A 21060-nucleotide genomic window follows, 5' to 3' on the forward strand; every position below is an offset into this window, starting at 1 on the left:
AACCTCAGTATCTCTTGGGTGTTGACAACATGAATTATGTTGTGGGAATCTAGAAATATTATAGTTTTGAGGGAAAATGTAAACTCCAGTTTATTATGTCTTCAAGTTCCATATCAATATAAATCACATAATAATACGAAAGAATCAGATTTTTTTTCTTTGTGTAGTATGATCCCTTGTTTGTGGTATTTGCATAATATTTTGAGATTGCAAATGTTGATTACCTTGTTTTAGGTATACATAGAATGGAATCCACCATAATTAAAGTGTCATCTGTCTTATTTTGTGACCTACAGAAAGTCTAATGTACACAGGAGCAAACCCAAGGTTTTTTTTATTATTATTATTCATTTAGGAGGGAGAGACAGAGAGAGAACATGAGCAAGAGGAGAGGGTCTGAGGGAGAGGGAGAAGCAGACTCTCTGCTGAGCAGGGAGCCCAAGACGAGGCTAGATCCTAGGACCCCACAATCATGACCTGAGCCAAAGGCAGATGCTTAACCGACTGAGCCACCCAGCCACCCCAAGCACACCAAGTTTTAAGGCTGTTGTATTGTGTTGTATATACACACATATACACAGACACACACTTTATTATTTAGAGCAGTTTTTAGTTTACAGAAAACTGGGCAGAAGGTACAAAGATCTCCATATACCCCCTGTCCCCACATATGCATTATTAGCATCCCCTACCAGGGTAATACATTTGTTATAGACAATGAACCAACACTGACACATCATTGTCACTCATAGTTTACATTAGGGTTCACTCTTGGTGCTACACATTTTATGAGTTTTGACAAATATACAATGACACGTATTCGCCATTAGAGTATTATTCAGAATAATTTCACTGTCGTCAAACTCCTCTGTGGCTGCACCTTGTTCATCTCTCCCTTCCTCCAAACACTTGGCAACCACTGATCTTTTTACTGTTAACATAGTTTTGCCTTTTCCAGAATTGTGTATAGTGGGAATTATGCTGTATGTAGCATTTACAGGCTGACTTCTTTCACTCAGTGATCTGCCCTTTTTATTTTAGCCAGGCCCCAAATGGCTAAGGTTCGTAGCACCATCAATAGTCAATTACTTGAATCACACGTTTGTCCATGAAAGGAGAATTGTTAAGTCAGTGTCATATAGTTTTCTACCAAACAGAGCAAAGAGTCGAGGTTGTTAACTCAATTCATGGAGAGCCAACAGTTTGAGCAGAATGTAATCTCAGGACCCCTGCTTCTGTGTGATGAGCTCTGTGTTTACCTTACACTGCAATAGCATATGAATACACACCATTCTGAATTGGTGATAACCAAATGCATGTGTTCTGTTGACAGCTGAAGATGGAAAAAGCGTTTTATCTGCCTTAGACAAAAGCTCTACACATAATGCATGCTCAGGTAATCTAGATTAAGGAAAATGACTCAATTTTAATAAATTTGACAAACTCCTTACAAAATGAAACTGACTCATAATTTTGTTTTCTTTCCCTTCCTCTAATGGACCTGTAGATGAACTATTAGACATGAAACCCGAAGAAGGTGGTAAGATTTATACATTTCTTTGGGGTTATAATTTAATTTTTTAATACTGTTTTTATGTGCAGGAAAATGTAATGTTTATCTTTTGAATAGCTTTGCATTCCCAAGCAAATTGTTTTTAGGTGACTGTCATTTGTCTTTATAAATGGCTTTAAATATGCCCAAGCACAAATTAGAATATATGGATTTGTCATCCTAAGTTTAACTACATAATGTTCAAACTCCTAAACCTGAAAGTTATGACATCAAAAGTCATATGCTGTAGTAGAAAAAACATGGCTTGCAGAATCAGACCTGGATTTGAGTTATTAGTTCTACTATAAAGCTAACTATATGGCCTTAAGTCATTTGCCTCACCCTTGAACTCCTTCAGCCTCCTTTGCTCTCATTTGTAACATGGAACCAACAGCAACAGTCTTGCTGGGTTGTTGTCAGAATTGGAGATCATGTATATGGAGGGTCTCTCATGGCCGCTGACATGGGGACACTCTTGAGATGGGAAGCGGTTGAGAAAGTAACACTAGAAAGATTGTCCTGTGCTGCACCTCCGCTGAGCCTTAGTTAAACAGAGGAGGAGTTTGCCTGGCTAGGGCACCCACCCAAGTTCAACAGACCTACAATCACTTAGTAAATACCCCCCAAAAGAGAATCCAGAGGCATGGATCTGGATGAGACAGCCATAGTCTGAAGCGGCCCCGGGAAATTGAGTGCGTTCAGCCTGATAGAACCTTTGCTTTCCATCCTACCAAGGGTTACCTTCTGATGATTTATCATGAATCCAGAATACCCCTGAGATTCTTTTTTTTTTTTTTTTTTTTTAAAGATTTCATCTATTTAACAGAGAGAGAGGGAACACAAGCAGGGGAGTGGGAGAGGGAGAAGCAGGCTCCCCGCAGAGCAGGGAGCCCGATGCGGGGCTCGATCCCAGGACCCTGAGATCACGACCCGAGCCGAAGGCAGTTGCTCAAGCGACTGAGCCACCCAGGCGCCCCTACCCCTGAGATTCTGACACAAACTTTAGAACACCCTCTATCCTGGGTGGCTGATACACAGCCTGCCCTGGTTTTACAGGTTTCTCATAGGACTGGAAATGGGGCACGAGCATCCTGTAGGCCCCAGTTAACTAGGGCAGACAATTTTCTCTACTCAGTTTGAGCCTGATCTGGGTCTAATCCCCAAAGTGTGAGAGGAAGAAGGTCTGGGAAACAGAAGGCATTGGTTAAAGTTTTTTTCAAAATTGGAAAGGCAGTAGAGCTCCTGCATTAGGCTTCCAGGGTTTAGGATTATCAACTTGAGGGAAGAAACCTGCTTTCCTTTCTAATTTCTCTTTGCAGGCAGTACACTGTGCAATATCTCATGATGTCCCCATGTATTTTTGTCATAAGTACTACCTATTTGGTAAATATAGAAATCTTGTCAGGTTATGAAAGTAAAAAGCAAATAGTTTTAAAGCAAACCAGTCACTACATGGCCTCCATTTTCATAAAAACGTTTCCCCCTTGTATAAGGATAGATTACTTTGATGAAAAAAAGGAAAATTTCTTACACATTTTTTTTTTTTTGGAGGGGGAAATATTTCAGTCTTGCAAAGGTGGGCTACAGACAATAATATAACACACAGTAGGGGCCCACCATCTAGTTTTAGCAGATATCCCCATTTAACAGGTTTTTTACAAGTAAACATATGTTTCAGCTTGTTTTGGTAGGAAGATTGTTATTTCTCCTTTTGCCAACCTCTTGTTTATGTAATTTGTTCTTTGCTTTTACTATCTCCTATTTAATTTCATTATTTTAATAAACATAATTTTTGAATTAGGTATATTCACATTGGCACATGATAATGATAATAAAACTGTAGGCAATAGAAAACTCTGACTCCCATTTCCGCTCTCCATTCCTCTCTATTCCGGTATTCCCAGCCCCATTCTATCCTCCTGGCATTTTTTTATGTACTCACAAGCAAATATGAGTCTATGTTCTCATGTTTCCCCCTTCTTACAAAAAAGAATTCTTGCTTTTGGATGTTGACTTTTTTTTTAAATTTTATTTTATTATGTTAATCACCATACATTACATCATTAGTTTTTGATGTAGTGTTGCATGCTTCGTTGTTTGCGTATAACACCCAGTGCTCCATGCAGAACGTGCCCTCTTTAATACCCATCACCAGGCTAACCCATCCCCCCAACCCCCTCCCCTCTAGAACCCTCAGTTTGTTTCTCAGAGTCCATAGTCTCTCATGGTTCGTCTCCCCCTCCGATTCGCCCCCTTCATTTTCCCCTTCCTACTATCATGTATCATATGACCTCACTGATATGAGGAATTCTTAATCTTGGGAAACAAACTGAGGGGTGCTGGAGTGGTGGGGGGTGGGAGGGATGGGGTGGCTGGGTGATAGACATTGGGGAGGGTATATGCTATGGTGAGGGCTGTGAATTGTGTAAGACTGTTGAATCACAGACCTGTACCTCTGAAACAAATAATACATTATATGTTAAAAAAAAAAAAGGATTTTGACTTTTTCAACTTGGATAGTAATGGTACAACAAAAACTAACCCAGTAGCTGTGCATTTCTTCACAGAATTAAATCAGAAATGCTACTTCCTGTGATGCATGCTTACTTTCATAAGCTTCCTCCAGAGCATGTGTCATGGATACACTGGAATAAGATTGATGTCTTTCCACTTACTTAGAACTTTTATATCTCATTGGTTTATAGTTAACAGTCTTTGTTTCACAGAATAGAGGCTCATACCCTTTTTTTGAGCGCTCACGCAATTCTAACAATAGAGAGATGAATGTATTCTTCTCCAAAATGTGTACTTGTTTTCAGGCAGAAAAGTTGATTTACAGACTGTCTCAGTTAAATGCAGTGTCACATAATCTCTCTTTTCCTTTCCCTTTATCACTGCCAATGCATAAAGCCCTTCTAGAGGCGTGAGCCATGCTTTGTCACTATCTGACTCTTCTGCATTGGCAACCCCTAGGGCAGCATCAGCTTAAAGATTAACATGACCGCCAAGTATAGAAATACTGTCAGACCACAGAACTTGTGGTGACTGAAGAAAAGAGCACACGATAATTAGTTGACTTCAAAATGTGTGCCCTTCAGAAAACTGCCAGAAGGCCCAAATCCTGAATTAAAGCACTGATTATAATATGCAAGACATTAAACAATCAAGAAATAAAAAGAGCTTAATCCAGGGATGGCTGCCTTTATAGGACTTGGGGGCTATAAGCTCTAGCACCCTGCTGCTTGGGGGCCAGTTCACTCCCACTGCTAATTCTGTTAGACAAGTAATGGCCAAGCTGTGGCACAATGTTATCAAAAAGCAGACTGCTTATGACAACAACAAGGAGACAATTCTCCAGGAGCCATTGCCCAGAAAATCACTCTGATTCAGTGTCATAATAAAATGTGTTTTCTCCTACTAAATAGATAATGTAAATAGAAAACCAATATTTGGCCAGTTTATAAAAGTTTTTAAGTAAAAAACTGAGTGACATTTTGCAATAACTTGAAAGTGGCCCTGAAATCACCTTGTGATGACATGTGACAATCCCAACCTCAATTCATGAGTTAGTTGTAACATATAAGTTTTTGTGTTCCTCACAGTTGGGCTGAGAAAAATAACTAGTAGATCGGTAATTGAACAGAAAGTGATATAAAGCAGAGAGAGATGAATTTAGCCCACCTAAATCTCATTACTTGGATTTATCCAAAAGATCCTTCTCTAGGACAGGATTAACTGAAATTTTTAAGAATTGTAATTGTTGGGCACCTGGGTGGCTCAGTTGGTTAAGCGATTGCCTTTGGCTCAGGTCATGATCCTGGAGTCCCGGGATTGAGTCCCACATCAGGCTCCCTGCTCACCAGGGAGTCTGCTTCTCCCTCTGACCCTCCTCCCTCTCATGCTCTTTTTGTCTCTCATTCTCTCTCGCAAATAAATAAAATCTTAAAAAAAAAAAAAATTAAAAAAGAATTGTAATTGTTACCCATTACAATTAAAATGTTTTGTCTCCTGCCATTTCCTTGGTTACTACTTTCAAACTTGTTCTGGCCAAGCATCAGAACAACAAAGAGGGTCATTCAGTAGCTCGCTTAGGTCTGGGTGCAGATCTTTAGCCCTTAGCAATAATACAGGCTTATGTCCCCGTGCCTGGTTTCTCCCAAGATGTTCAGAACTTTCTCTTGCTGTTCTCCATATAGAGCTGACTAGGGATCTGATTGCTTTCTCACATGTAGTGAGGCGAAGACTAAGCTTGTTATCTTTTCTCATCAACTTTTCCTTCTCCCTGTCTCCCTTAGCATCTGAGGATGGAGTGCTGGCTCTGGTCCTTTCATAAAATAATGGTGCACTTTTAAAACCAAACAGTCTACTGTTCTTACTTGATCACCATGGAGTCAGTAGTGTTCTATATAGATTTACTCCTACTGCTCAGGTGTCAAGTTTTCCAGTAAGATTGCTTGCTTGTTAAGATCTCATGCTGAAATGGAGGACCAAGGCTGGGGACCATCAAGAAATATTTTTTGAATGCCTACTCAGGAACTAGCACTGTTAGGGTTTTTGTTTTTGTTTTTTTTTTGGAGGGCGTGTGCACATGTATATCCCAGAGAGTGGGTAGAGATGGATTTTCCCCCATCTATTATTATTATTAGCTGTGTCTTTTTTCACCAAAAGGGAGTTTTTAGAAGCAGTATTCTTGGATTCTGAACAAGTACAATATGTTACCAGAGCCTTTTATAAGGGCGAATACTTTTCTCGTTAGACATTTTTGTACGGTGGTTTCCCACCCCATCTTTCTCCCCCATACTCTCTGTTGGGTGGTGTGAGGTCTGTGTTGGTTGTTGGGGTTTTCATGTGTATTACAAGTGTGCAGCCTTTACATTAGTCATAATGCTGAGAGTGGGGACCAGGGAGAAAACCAGAGAAAGAGTCTTCCTGTTTCACACACAGATGAAGGTAACTTATGTGACATTTACCTCATTGTTTTCCTGTGCTCTCATTTTTGGTCTATGTAGCTATGTTTCCATCTTTTGGGTTCCTAATTCATGCTGAGGTCATGAAACTCAGTATGATTTCAAAAATATAACCTGAGTGGGCTGTCACCAGTTTCCCACATTTACTTTCTGTCACCCACCCTCTGTACACCCTCTCTGAACTTAAGAGAGCTTCCTCTGTATGTCAGTTTTCACTCTGAAAACTCGCTGGGTCAGAATCAGAGTGCATTGGCTCAGAATCCATTTTCCTGGAGAATATTTTCCCAGGAGCATAGGATTTTTATTTTTGAACCCTTGGGCAGTGTGAGGCAAACATGCCGAGTAGGTCTGCCATCTCGGCCATTCTGCCATTCTGCCTGCAGGTGAGAGCTCTGCCTGGCTGTCAGTGCAGCCATCTGACCTTAGAAACCCTCCAAACTTTACAAAAGCTTGAATATTCATTTATATATGACATCTTGAACAGGCTGTGAGGTAAAAGCAGTGTATGGCACTGAGAAAACATCTTCACCTATAGCCAGGGGTCCCCAGCCAGATAATCTGTAACTAATAAGTTATATGACTTTGGGCAGGTCATCTAACCTGTGTGTCTTTTTCCTTATCGGCAAAGTGAGTTACAGGGGATATTCTCTAAGATCCCTTTCAGTTAAGTATGATTCTTCTCTCTAGGTATCTCACTGGGACTAGAAGAGCAGGTTCCCAGACAGGAAGGCAGGAAAGCACAATTGAAAAATGGCAGATGTGGCAGAGTTTTGCTGAACTGTAGGCTTCCCTGAAGGAGTTGCTAGAAGGGCTGCATTAGAGCTGGACCACAGAGGTCCTGAATACCACTATAAGGAGTGTTACAGAGGGAGCCATTGAAGGTTTTCAAGTAAGGAAGTAATAATCTCACAGCTGAACTGAGCAAAGGTATACAGCGAGAGGGTGTCTTTTATGGAGTGCCAGCAGGCTTGCCAGTGGGCAGACCCCAAAGGACCCTCGAGTCAGGAGTTTGTCATCAGAGGTCAAGAAAACGTGGAATTGGAGATGGAGATTTGAGAATCTTCCCAGGTGAGATTGGAACCATGAGACTAGATAAAATGTTCTGTAGATAATGCAGGAAAGGGAGATATAACTTAGGAGGAGACTTTAGGGTAACTAGAGTAGGAAGAGGCAGCAGGGAGAGTATTGTCAAAGAGATGGAAGGATATTCAAAAGAGCCACTTCATGGAGACCCCAGGAGATGACAGCATTTCCAGGGTAGGCAACGGGGCAAAGTGCCACAGGGGTTGAGGCCAGAGAAAAGGGGATTGGAATCGGCCATGAGGATCTCACCAGTAACCTTCCGGAGGGCCACTTCAGTGTAGAGTGGGGGTAGGAACTTGATGGCAGGCCACCAAAACAAGAGTGGTTGACAAAGCAGAGTGTGTGGCTGTAGAAGGAGAAACCAGAGAGGCAACATTGGGGGGTGGGATGGGGTGCTGGGGGAGACAGGAATCACAATATTGGCCATTGTTGGTATGTGCACACGTCTTCTGAGGTCAGGAGAGGAAGCTTTGGAGAGAGAAAGACTAGAAATGCTGGAGCTGAATCCCGGTGGGGGCAGAGCAGGCTCCAGCAGGAGGGGAGAGCATACAGTTTTGTTTTTTTTTTAAGACTTTATTTATTTATTTGTCAGAGAGAGCACAAGTAGGGAGAGTGGCAGGCAGAGGGAGAGGGAGAAGCAGGCTCCCCGCTGAGCAGGGAGCCCGATGTGGGACTCCATCCCAGGACCCTGGGATCATGATCTGAGCCAAAGGCAGTCGCTTAACCGACTGAGCCACCCAGGTGTCCCTGTTGGCCTCTATTTCTGTAGTAATGTCTGGAGTTGTGTTATCTGATGTGATAGTGAACATGGAGACTCAGGATCCTGCAAGAGCATGAAGGGAGCTTGGAGTGGTATCTGTGGGTTTGGCACCTGAGAGCTAGGAACGCTGGTTCACCCTTGAAGGATGGGTCGCCATAACCCAGGAGCAATACTTGCTCAGCTCCCTGGTAGAAGCCCTGACACCACCCGTACAGCCCTTACCCGGGCTTCTCTCAAAGAGCTTATTCTCTGTGTGTGTGTCCCGTTTTCTTACAGTTGAGTTGAATTATTCCCAAAGAAAATGATAGCTTGATTCTTAAGAGCCAACTGACTAGTGTTATTTTTCAAGTCTTGACATGTCTGGTTACAGACCTGAACCTGTCCTTTTTTACTTGTAATTAAGTTTTTCTTACAAGTTATGTATGGTAATTTCAAGCATCTTAATTATCAGGGCAATAATTGGGCTTCCCTGTTTTCTGGTTCAAGTCAGTACCAGTTTCATTGCTTTTAGGGAAGTAATAAGTTCTCTTAGAGAAAATGTCCGCTGTGCAGCCCACTTGAACAGTTAAATAACCAGGACACTAATAGGCCAATTTCAGTGTCGACCTCCAACTAAATCTCTATTCAGAACTAGCTCTAGACAATATCATCCTCACTGAGGGTCCTTTTCTCATTTCTGTCAGTAAAGTTGAGTTTGACAGGATACAACATTAGTCAGGAATCTTTTGGTTGGAAGTAACAGAAACCCTTCTCTAAGTAGTTTAGCTTTCAAATTAAAAAGAAAAGACTGTATTGGGAATTGGCCCATTAAACTGGGGACATACAGTGATGGATTGGCTTCAAGCAGAGCTGGGTCCAGGGCTTAGACAGTGTTGTCAGGATTTTCTTTCCGACTCTTGATGCTGGTTTGCCCTGTGTTCTTCTCCATCATCCCTGAGAGCCTCAAAACTGCATCTTTAGAACTTGGAATCTGAATGAGAGACCCTTCTCCTTCCACCTTCCATATAGCAAACTCAGGGAAGCCTCTGGCATGTGCCCATCGCTGAGCCAGTCACCATGGCCTGAGAAATGAAGGACACTGGCCAACCTAGAGGCACCGGACGTGGTGTCTCCACAGGATCCTGTGGAGAAGGTGTTTCCCAAAAGGGAAAACTGAAGAGGAGGAGGGAAGGGATGCTAAGTTAACAAAACCCACAGAAATCCACTCAATACCCTTGCACACAACCTAAACAGTAAAAACAAAGATAGAGCTTTTGCAGTTTCTGATTATTTGGGGAAAGCTTAAAGTTTATTATTTATTCTTGCTGATGTTAGTCATGATCTTCCCTGGATTGACATCTTGATGAAAGCAGGGAAGCCTCTCCCAGGGTTTGACTTAGCACTGGGCTGTAAAGTGACTTCAAGAAGAATGCACATAATTTTCAGTGCTCATCTAAAGTCATCCCTTCCTCTAGAGTCTACTCTTTGATTTGAATTGGTTCCAATAAAACAGGTTTGATTCAGCAATCATCTGATTTCAGTCAGGCCAGATAGTAAACCACGAGAGAAGGTTTGGGTATTCCAGTCCCAACTGAAAGTAGAAAGTACAGAGATTTGTGAAGTTAATACGTTGAGGGACACAGCCACGCTTTCTGCCTGCATTCACATATATGGGCTGTCCTACCCTACCCACCTGCCCCTTCACCACACACAGGCCAAGGTGGGTCCTTGCTGCCTACCCTCCTACTGCAGAACTCTCTCAAAAGCCTGTTTTCTAAAATGCCATTTCCCTCATCTCCTCAGCACCCCACCTTACAAGCTGTGTCTCAGTGCAAATTTCTGCGATAACACAAACAATGAGAGTTCTTAGACATTTGTCCAATTGAAGCGATATTTTGCCGCTATTTTTAAACCAGAGTGATAGGAGAGTGTCTGGACTCCTCCCTTCCTGGGTGTATAGCTAGTCTGCCTAGCACATCAAAAATCCTCTCAATCAGAAGCCCGTTGTATTAAGTGTGGTTGAAAATAGATCCAGTAAAGCTGACAGATAAGCTGTACTCCTTAAAAAAAAAAAAAAAGGGGCGCCTGGGTGGCTCAGATGGTTGGGCGTCTGCCTTCGGCTCAGGTCATGATCCCAGCGTCCTGGGATCGAGTCCCGCATCGGGCTCCCTGCTCCTTGGGAGCCTGCTTCTCCCTCTGCCTCTCTCTCTCTGTCTCTCATGAATAAATAAATAAAATCTTAAAAAAAAAAAAAAGCCGTCACTTACTAATTATCTCATATTTGAGGAAAACCTGTTAATCTCACTTAATATGACAGTATCAGAATTGCAGTATAGCTCAGAGAAAATCATGATTATTCCTTTTCTTCGTGACTTACAACAATGTTTGCAGTTTCCATGTGGCTATTAGATACCATAGCAAAGCCACAGTTAATAAGACCATCCATTCTTGATGTTCAAAATAGGTGGAAAACCCAATGAAAAGTCTTGTTGTAGTTTTCCTGGTTAGCAATGCCCCCATACTACTTATATTCCCTGTTCAGTATTTTGTCAGTGTTCATATTGCAAGAATGGATCTCTTCTTTAAAGTCTCCCTTTTGGATAAGCAATGAGATTTAAAGGTCCATTTCTTTTGGTCTTCTTGACAGTGCTTTGAGGTGGGCATTATTCATATTATAATTTTACAGGTGAAAAAGCAGAGGCCCGGAAGAGCTAAGGGTCTTGCTGTAGTCACAATGGTCTCAGGGCTTCCCCTCTGGTCGCGAGCTCATTCCAGCGCTCCTGGGCTGCATCTCTGGCCTTCTCCGGGTGGATCCGGTATTTGCCCTGTTTTCCAGTCATTCTTTCACTGCTGCCTACAAGCAAACCAGACCCACTTTTCCTGTGCTTTGGCAAGGACTTGTGGTTGGGTTGCAGTCGGTTGCAGCAAAGGGAAGCCAGAGGCCTCCCTTGGTCATCGTTGGATGTCCTGACATCCTCCGCTCCTGCCCAGCGTGTGGCAAGGGTCCTCTCCCCATCCTGGATGACAGGGCAGGCTCCCACATGGTGTGTTGGCTGCGGATTTAGGGCTTGTTGTGTGAGAAGATTCAGGAAGCTATGCAAACAAGGAACTAATATCTCTCACCTGCCTTCAATCCTGGCTTTGCTTCCTGTCTGAGAAATGTTTTGGTGGTAAATTTGCTTTTACATTAAGAAAAAAAAACAAAACCCTTGAGTTTTGGTGGAAACTGTTTCAGTACAATTCTAATGATGCTCGGAAATGGAACTTACTTTGGAGGAACGGGGATGAGGGACCATGGGACTAGAAATTGAATTCTGAAAAAAAATTTTTTTAAAGATTTTATTTATTTATTTGACAGAGAGAGACACAGTGAGAGAGGGAACACAAGCAGGGGGAGTGGGAGAGGGAGAAGTGGTCCTCCTGCGGAGCAGGGAGCCCGAAGCAAGGCTCAATCCCAGGGCCCTGGGACCATGACCTGAGCTGAAGGCAGATGCTTAACAGCTGAGCCACCCAGGTGCCCTGAATTCTGAAATTTCTTAAGAGAGGCTATAATGAGAATAATTTATAGTTTGATAAACTTTTTCTTAAATCTAGCCATCACCCAGTCTGTTCCATCCCAGCCCCCACTGCATTTACTCCCAAGGGCTTGGGCCCTGGGTAGTGATGCGTTTTGTGCTCTGTTACTTTGTTCAGCTTGCCTGGGCCCAACGGCAGGGACCCCAGAACCTGAAGGTGCTGACAAGGATGACCTGCTGCTGTTGAGTGAGATCTTCAATGCTTCCTCCTTGGACGAGGGGGAGTTCAGCAAGGAGTGGGCTGCTGTGTTTGGAGACGACCGGCTGAAGGAGCCAGCGCCTGCTGTGGCCCCAGGAGAGCCAGACCCCAGGCCCCAGACAGGCTCAGGATTCCTTCCTTCACAGCTTTTAGACCAAAACATGAAAGACTTACAGGCCTCACTACAAGGTATGTACCATGGGGATTGAAATAGGGGTTTTTTTGGTTTGTTTGTTCTTTATTTTTAATTCAAAAGCCTCTTCCTTCCTTGTCTTTTTTTTAATGTTTCCTGATTTTTATATCTAGTGTCTTTTTGTGGCTGTTTTTTATCTTTGTATTTTTCTTTTATATCCAGTGACTTTTTAGTTGAAATCTCAGAATCATATTCCAGCTTTAAGATATGTTGCAGGGTTTAAGATCTCTTACTTCTCATCATTTTCTCCTCATGTTCACATTTCCTTTTAATAAAAGGTTAGAGAGGTGGCCCTCAATCTTACTATCTTGCTCTGATTGTAGGCTTTTGCCGGGCATACTTTAGAGGATCAGATTGTCTTCACAGTCATGGACCAGTTGGCTTAGCCATTCCTGCCTGGACAGTTCTCCACATGGCTATAGTCATGCCATGTTTCTGGTGCCAAGTAACATCCCACTGGGCTTCTTAACTCTTCTCACATTGGATTTTATCTTGCTTCTTGCTGTCTCTCCTTCCTGGCCCATCCCTGCCCTGAGGATGCTCTCAGCTCAGCTGTTCCTGTTGTTTCTGAAACACGTGGCCCAACAGCCCCATGCATCTTGGCCACCACAGAAATGCAGTTGCCACACTGATCATCTGTGGCCGGCAACATTGGTCAGGGTGCAAGGCACGCTGGCTGAGAACTACCGGCCTGGGGAGCACCTTGATTTAGAGTAGAGAACTCAAACTCAGATTGAAATTGTAATTTTAGTTTGAGTTTCTAAATAGACCTTGGGAAGGAAACTATTTTCTAGTATTTCAACACCTTTTTCCTTCTTTCATGTCACCTTAATTGTAAGACAGGAATCACTATTAAGAAATTTTCAAATTATTTTGGTTTTTCCATGAATGTGGGCTATCTCCTTAATAAGTGTTTATCTGGCACTTAAAGCTGAGAACAAACTGCAGAGCTGGAATGATTAAGTAATTATGAGCTATTAAAAAAAAAACCTCAGGTCTTTGGAGATGAGATCATGGACACAGCAAGAGTTGGTGGGCAAGACCAAAAAAAAAAAAGGTCTTCCCTCTTTTTTTTTTACGAAATACACCATTCCTTTTATCATCTTCTGTGAGTCTCATTTTGTAGCTATATCGTTTATTTTCAGTAACGGAGTTAGAGATAGGAGGGATGAATGGAATCCAAAAATACTTTACCCCCAGTCTCAGACCTGGGTTTCGCCATCTCTTTCATGGGGCTCCAGATGAGCCAGGCTGCCGGTGACTTGAGTTTCACCCCCGCCCACCTGTGGTAGAGGTGCTGACAAGCCGTGGGAGAGCTGAAAGGCCAGAGCCAGGATCCACTACTCAGATCTGGGGGCTGCTGGAGACTCTCCAGCTGTGCTACAGGATGAACCCCACTCAGGCCCCCAGCTGTGAAGGCCCACAGGGACCGTGGTGGCAGTGCTCCTCCTTAGCTGGGGTGGCTGCGTGTCACTCACTTGTGAGTAGCCCTCACTGACAGCTGAGAAGTCAGAGCTCCATGCCCTCTTCCTGAGCAGGCAGAGTGAGATCTCAGCTCAGGGCCCATGGCCCCGAACTATGCCTGAGAGTTATGACAGGAGCCGTGGCTATGGACTTCACACTTTAGCCTTGTCCCAAGTCCAAGGAAACGGCACTGGAGTAATGCTTGGGTCTAAGTAATGCTTGGGTCTCTCTCTGATCTGACAGTGAGAAATGTAAGCTTGTTGTAGAAAGAGGTATTCTTGTACTGGGAGACCAAGGGAGCCCATTTATTTCTCAAGCTACCAAAATCTCACTTAAGGTTGCCACCCTACTCCTAGCTCCTTAGCAAGTTTCTCATTGATTCAACAGAGATTTATTGGGTCCTTCTCTGTGCCAGGCACTGGAGATTCATCTGAGAATATAACAGAAAAGGCTTCTGCCTTCCTGGAACTCACATTCTCATGAAGAGGAGGTAATGAACAATAAACATCATAAAGAAAAAAAATCACAGACTAGGTTAGAAAGTGATCCGTATTATGGAGAAAAGGAAAAATCGAACCAGGAGATAAGAGAGTGCTGGGTGGATGGCAAGGCAGGTCAGTCTGTAGAACTAAATAGGATTCTTATAGAGAAGATGAGATCTGAGCAGACTTGCAGGAGGTGAGGGAATCGGCCATGGGGAGATGGGGACAAGGGGAGCACAATGCCGGTCAGTGCCTAAGGCAGCACATGCTTGGTGTGGTCAGGGGTCTGCAAGAAGAGCTCTGTTGTTGGAGTGAGGCAGGGAGGCAGAGGCTTGGCCATACAGGGCCACATAGCCTTCCAAAAACCTGGGCCTTTTTTGGGGGTCCAAGCAAAGCTGGGAACCATCACAGTGTCTTAGACTGATGATGGACATGATCTGATTTACCATTTAAAAGGATTGTCCTGGCTGCTAAAAGTTTCTTTTTCTCTGCTGGTATTCTATGAAGACCAGTGTTAAAGGAGTTGTTTTTTATCCTCTGAGTTAACATGTTTCCTTTGCATGCCAACAGCCACAAATTGAATGTCTATGGAACTCAAAATGACAGGAAAAAAAAAAGAGGCACCTAAGTGTTTGAAAGAGGAAGCCCATTTAGCTTCTACCACACCTATGGATTCCCAACAGGTGCTCCCACAATTCTAGCCCTGATGCTGTCCTGACGCAGGGAACCTTCAAAACAGATGCAGTACAAATAAAGAACAGTTACCCTGCTTCGATGACCGATCATATTACCCAGTTACAACCACATTCTGTGCTTTTGCCAGGACTTTCCCCACCTGCCTAAAAAAGAGGAAAAGATGAGTATTGGCTCTAGATTTTTTTTATTACTTCCATGTTCTAGATAAAGTCCATCTATATACATGAATTACAAAAGCATCTAACTGTTAAACTTCTGATACCTCGTATTGAAACTGCTTCCCCTGATTATCCAGATCAGCTCAAAAACCAAATTAAATAAACAATGGAAACAAATAAGTTTTCAAACACAGCATGGAGTAGAAAGGCTCTCTGGCATGTTGGTTTAGTGAAACAAGCAGTCGCAGAGTTAACTTACCTAATCCTCACCACACCCTTCCCAGGCAGGTACTATCATCATTTCCTTGTTAGGGCTCAGGAAACTGAGGAACAGAGGAGCTAGGTAATTTGCCTGAGATCATACATCTGGTAGGAGGCAGAAAGACTGTGAACCCAAGCCATCTGACTCTGGAGTCTGTGCCTTTCACCATTCTGTTGCCTCTCTGCACCAAGTCTCTGATGGTAAATGTGATTCCTCTGTGGGTTCCTTCAGGCCTCTCCTTGGATGCTCCCAGAGGAGCAGGACTTGTTGTGATTAGTCTGGCCCTGGGTGTCCTGGACACACACAGAGACCAAGGACAGGCGGTTGCCATGGAGGAGGAATGTAGGTGTAGGGAGGCAGGGTCCCTGTCGACCACAAAAATTGGATGATGTTCCAGAAAGAATCTGAAATCAAGATTGTCTACAGAATCTTCTCCTGTGTTAGCAGCCACCCACATCTTCCCTGGAGTGCATTCCTGCTCAGTCTCACCACCATTGTCCTAGTTCTCTGTGAGGTCCAGGTGGGGCTGCATCCTCCAGGTCAGAGTACCAAGAGAACTGAGGGGAACACTCCAGGCTCCAGCTGCAGCAACATCTCTCTTCCACAGGCTGCATTTTCCTCCCCTCTCCCCTCCTCACTTCTCCTTCACCTCTTCTATCTCCTCCCCTCCTCTGTCTCCCCATTTTCTTCTGCTGCCCTCCCTCCTTTGTCCACTCTCCTCCCTCTGCTCCCCTATGCTCTGGGAGAATAAAAAGGAAGGGAGATTTAGTAAGATAACAATTATATTTTCCTCCTTCCCCCACCCCAACTTCAAGCTCTAGGAGAGCAAAATAAAGCAACTTACATTTAGGATCAAGTTGGGCTGAACATTTAAAAGAGGAGTTGTGGGGCGCCTGGGTGGCTCAGTCGTTAAGTGTCTGCCTTCGGCTCAGGTCATGATCCCAGGGTCCTGGGATCGAGCCCCGCATCGGGCTCTCCCCTCTGCGGGAAGCCTGCTTCTCCCTCTCCCACTCCCCCTGCTTGTGTTCCCTCTCTCGCTGTGTCTCTCTCTGTCAAATAAATAAATAAAATCTTAAAAAATAAATAAATAAAAGAGGAGTTGATTTTATGTAGGATTTCTAAGGGTTTCTGAAGTTACCAGCATGATAGGGGCTGGGGTTTCCTGTCATACAGTGATGAGAAAATCGCACCTTCCGGAGGCCTCTTAAGGTGGCTAGAAAGAGAGCTGGCCAGAGGGGTTGCCCAAGGTGGGAGACAAGGTGAGGCTGAAAAACCTCATTTGACATTCTTCTCCATTCTCCACCAATACCCCAAATTTAATTTAGAATTAGACGCTGATACTGAAAAGACTACCATCTGCTCAAAATAAATGCACCAGGACATCTTTTAATTTAGGATTCTGCAAACCAAAGTTAGGAGTCTTGTTCCACATTCTCACAAACATACAGCCCTGCGTTCCTTCTGGATATTCTTTTGTTTTACACCATGCCTAGGTGCTATTGCCATCTGGGTGGGTTTCTATTTAAGGCTAATGTAATGTCAGACCTTGCATTATCTCAAATTCACCTTTCCTCAAACTAAGCTCACCTCTTGCCATTCCTGGCTTAACTTGCTTCCAGATAACTGATCTGAGATGAGTTGGAGAGGACTGTGGGGTGCAGTTAGAGTTTGAACATGGAGTAGGCACTCTCGGCATCAGCCAGTAGAATTTTTGTTCCATTAAAGAAGGAGCTTGTTGAGGAGCATCTGCAGGTCGTGGGTATGTGCAGAATTTAAGTGCCTCAATTAATCCATAGAAGGAGACTTGATGATCATCTACTCCACCCTCATTTTATAAATGAGGAAATCAGGAAATCCCAGATAGGTCTTGTGACTTGCCAAGTAGTTGCAGTTTTATATCCACCATTTGCCTAAGTTCTAAACTCCTCAGCTTAGCTTACAAGGTCCTTTAGAACCTGACCCCAGTCCCATTGCTGCCTACACTTCCCACACCTTTACTTAGCATGACTTAATAACCTTGTTTTGCCGGAGACCCATGTATTATGTCAGTAAGTTGGATTCTAGCCATATCGAACTTGAGTGAGTCTGGCACATGCTCTTTCTCCTCCTTAGAGCATGTCTCCTGCCTCAGACCCATGATGCTTGCTTTCCCTGGTTAAGTTCTCATCCTTCAGGTTCTCAGCTTCAATGTCATTTTATCCAGGGAGGCTTCTTGACTCCCTCTCCCCGCCAGCAGTCAGGGTTAGGTGTTTCTGCCTCCATTCCCTTTACACCCAGTACTTACTCATTCCTCTTCTCTCACATCATTGTAAGATTGGTGTAATTTTCTGTCTCTTGCTTTTGGTTGTTATGGGCCAGGCCCATGTTTATGTTGCTCACTATCATATTTCCAGAACATGGCTGAGTGCCTGGAATACAATAGATGTTCAAAAAAAGACTAGATGGATGGATGGATGGATGGAAGAATGGATGGATGGATAGAAGAATGGATGGATGGATGGATGGATGGATGGAGGGATGGATGGATGGAAGAATGGATGAATGGATGGATGGATGGATGGATGGATGGATGGATGGATGGATGGATGGATGGATGACAAGAAGGGAGAGAGAGAACAACAGACATTGTATCACTAGATGAAAAGAAAGCAATCCTAAACTAATCTCAGGGGTTGCTCCTCATGTCTGCTGAGCTGTACTAAACTTTAGATTCAGCTTAGATTTATTGGTGGCCTGCTCTCTAGCCTCTGTGCTCCCTGGTTTCACCTACAAGATCCCATTTTATTCATGCAACAACCTAATGAGGCAGGAATTTTTATCCACCCTTTGCAGATATGAAAATTGGGGTCCAGAAAGGGAAATGTGGATGGCAGGGTGGTGCTTGACTACCATGATTGTGGTGTTCCCACTTTCCCCTTCACTGCCAACCCCAACTCAGTGTCCCCAGGCTGTGATCATCAACCCAGCCCGGGCTTTTGCTCTCCCAGCTAGTTAAATTACATTCATGGTAAAGTGTTCCTCTGGATGGTGTTTTTTTGGCTTCACTTAACTGCTCTAGCTGGCCAGTGTTATTTCTGGCTGATTTATATTTTCCCTTATGTAAGTAAAGGGGGCAGGATTGCTCCAATAAAATTTTATATGTGTTTCCTGCAAATGGGTAGCACAGTTGACATATCAAAGGTTCTGTGAGCTAGAATCGTCATTTTGTTCACAGAGCTCTCCGCGCTTGCTCTGCGGCCCCCACCCTTCACCACCCTCTCCTGACACAATTACTCAAAGATGGGGAGACATCTTTCTAGCCACACCTTCATGTTAAAAACACCTCAGCCAACTAACACCAACTAGAGAACAGTTGATGGCAATTACAGGAATATTAGCTACACTAAGTTCTCTTTAAATAGCATTTTTTTTCCTGACAGAAGCCAAGATATTTGAAATCTAACTTGGCATTCCATCCATAATTACTCTCATTGCACCCCTCCCCTAAATAATTCCCAAAGTGATATGAGTGAGGATGACATTGCAGCTGAGCTTGGTGTTTTCTTTTCTTTTTCTCTTAGCTGGTGTCTCGGCCATACCATTTTCTCCCCTCATGCACATATAGTCCATTGTTAGACTTACACTTAATAGCTGTTCTAAGGAAACAATGTGACTTGGCAAACTAGCTGTTGTTTCTGCCTCTCACTATGGGGCAAGGGAATAATGATACCCTGTGTCTTTGTGAAAATTCTGAGGTATGCTGTCCCCATTATCTTAGTCCCCAAAGAGGGCATATCTTCAGATTCATCATTCTTCATGTCCTCTGCTGCAGAGAAGCCCTCAAATCCATAGATTCTAGATGTTACTTGTATGGTTCATGAGTGTTTAGGCGAGCAATTAAATTAAATTAAATCATCCATAGTTACAAATGAATCCAATTAGAAGCCATTTATTGTCTTTATAAAGGAATATGCCATTATAATCCTTGAAGTGATGGGCTTGAAATATGATTTATATTTCTGGTACTTTTAAAATATGGCTTGATATAAAGACATTTTATTTATTTATAACTTTTCGGGAACATGCTCATTATGTAAAGTGAGGGGAGCTCCATTTTGACATGTGGATTGATTTCTGCCTCCTTTAGGAATGTGTTCCATTTTATAGTCCGAAAAATACAGTGCTTTGAACCTGCCTTGCTTTTCGAACATTATCTGCAACCATTTTAAAAAATGAATGTTGTGCATATTTTTGAAATGGGAAGAATTATCTCATTGAGTTCCCACTGTATCAAATAGCATACAGAGATCAGGGAGGGTTGACTTCTATACATCTCATTTGGCTTTGCTCTGAGTCAGTTCAGATTCTATCTGGAAGTGTGGGCCTCCTTGAACTCAGAGAGCTTCATGGGACTGAAGAGCTTAAAACTGCAGGACCTGAGAAGGTGGGGTTTTGAGACAGACCCCTCTGTTTCCTAGGAGGGCCTCTGTCTTTGTCTGGCTCTGGCCTCAGCCAAGGTGTTGGACCTTATCCTGATGGACATGATGAGCCTTGCAGCCTCCTTGGAGACCACTTATGACAGTGCTTCCCAAACTTGCACTTGCATAACAATCACTGGGGGGTTGTTAAAACAGTTTCCTGGGCTCTGCCCCTGGGGATTCTGATTCACTGGGTCAGGGTTGGCCCTGGGAACTTGCATTTCTAGCCAGCTCACAGGTGGTGCCCATGCTGCGGGTGTGGGCACCACAATTTAGGAACCACTGCTCTGAGAGATTGAGGTCAGGCTTGCAGGGGTTGGTGGAAAGGTTCCATGGGTCTTGACTACTTTGGTGTTGGGGACAGGGTTGTAGGGAAAAGGGTAAAATTTACTCAGTTACATTCTACCTCTTTCAGCTTTATTTGGCATACTGTGGATCCACAGCTCTAACTTCCCACATTTACCACTGTTTTATGTGATTTGTGCTTAGAAGTAATGCTCATGGGCCAGTTATCTAGGAACTAGGGAAGTTTTGTTACTCCTGGATTACACAGATATGTCAGTTTTATAACTTTTTTTGAACTATAATTTACATACCATAAAAATCAGCCATTGTAAAAGTGATTCAAGGATTTCTGGTAAATTTATACTGTGCAATAATCACTGTAGTCCAGCATTAGAACATTTCCATTATCCCAGAAAGCTCCTTCAGAATCTGGTGCTTTTGACTGTTTATGAATTATGTTAATGACATATTCAAATACCTTTCCAATGCATAGTAATACTTTAAAAAACCCTCTCTATGTTCTCATTGTTTTAGATCCAATAGATAGATCGCAGGCCACCTGTTTCATTTGTCATTGGTTAGTCTTCATAGAGTTTTTTGTATGCCACTTGCCCAAAATAAAATAATTCAGCCAGTATTATAACATCTACTGTGCCAAGCATTGTTTTGCCATCTCTTAAAATAATGCTTCGTAAGTGTACTTCTCATGGTTTAAGAATATTCTCCAAGAGGGCGCCTGGGTGGCTCAGTTGGTTAAGCGACTGCCTTCGGCTCAGGTCATGATCCTGGAGTCCCGGGATCGAGTCCCGCATCGGGCTCCCTGCTCGGCAGGGAGTCTGCTTCTCCCTCTGACCCTCCTCCCTCTCATGCTCTCTGTCTCTCATTCCCTCTCTCTCAAATAAAAAAAAAAAAAAAAAAAGAATATTCTCCAAGAGTTTATCATAATTC

General features: G+C 43.3%; 1 protein-coding gene across 21 annotated transcripts in view; it reads left to right on the forward strand.

The window, feature by feature from the left end:
* The window catches only part of ICA1 (islet cell autoantigen 1), a 153447-nt gene that overhangs the window by 128450 nt on the left and 3937 nt on the right, over window positions 1–21060 (forward strand). For 19 of the 21 annotated variants that reach the window (XM_064575224.1, XM_064575222.1, XM_064575226.1 and 16 more), the window contains 3 exons: window positions 1334–1396; window positions 1508–1540; window positions 12035–12304. In XM_064575224.1, coding sequence (XP_064431294.1) covers window positions 1334–1396; window positions 1508–1540; window positions 12035–12304 — 366 coding nt within the window. The remainder of the gene's footprint in view (window positions 1–1333; window positions 1397–1507; window positions 1541–12034; window positions 12305–21060) is intronic. The other 2 variants (XM_064575236.1, XM_064575235.1) reach the window with 1 other exon arrangement.

Source organism: Mirounga angustirostris, unplaced genomic scaffold, assembly GCF_029215605.1.
Source record: "Mirounga angustirostris isolate CCGP_5_RB_7025 unplaced genomic scaffold, mMirAng1.0.hap1 SCAF_12, whole genome shotgun sequence".
Taxonomy (NCBI): Eukaryota; Metazoa; Chordata; class Mammalia; order Carnivora; family Phocidae; genus Mirounga; species Mirounga angustirostris.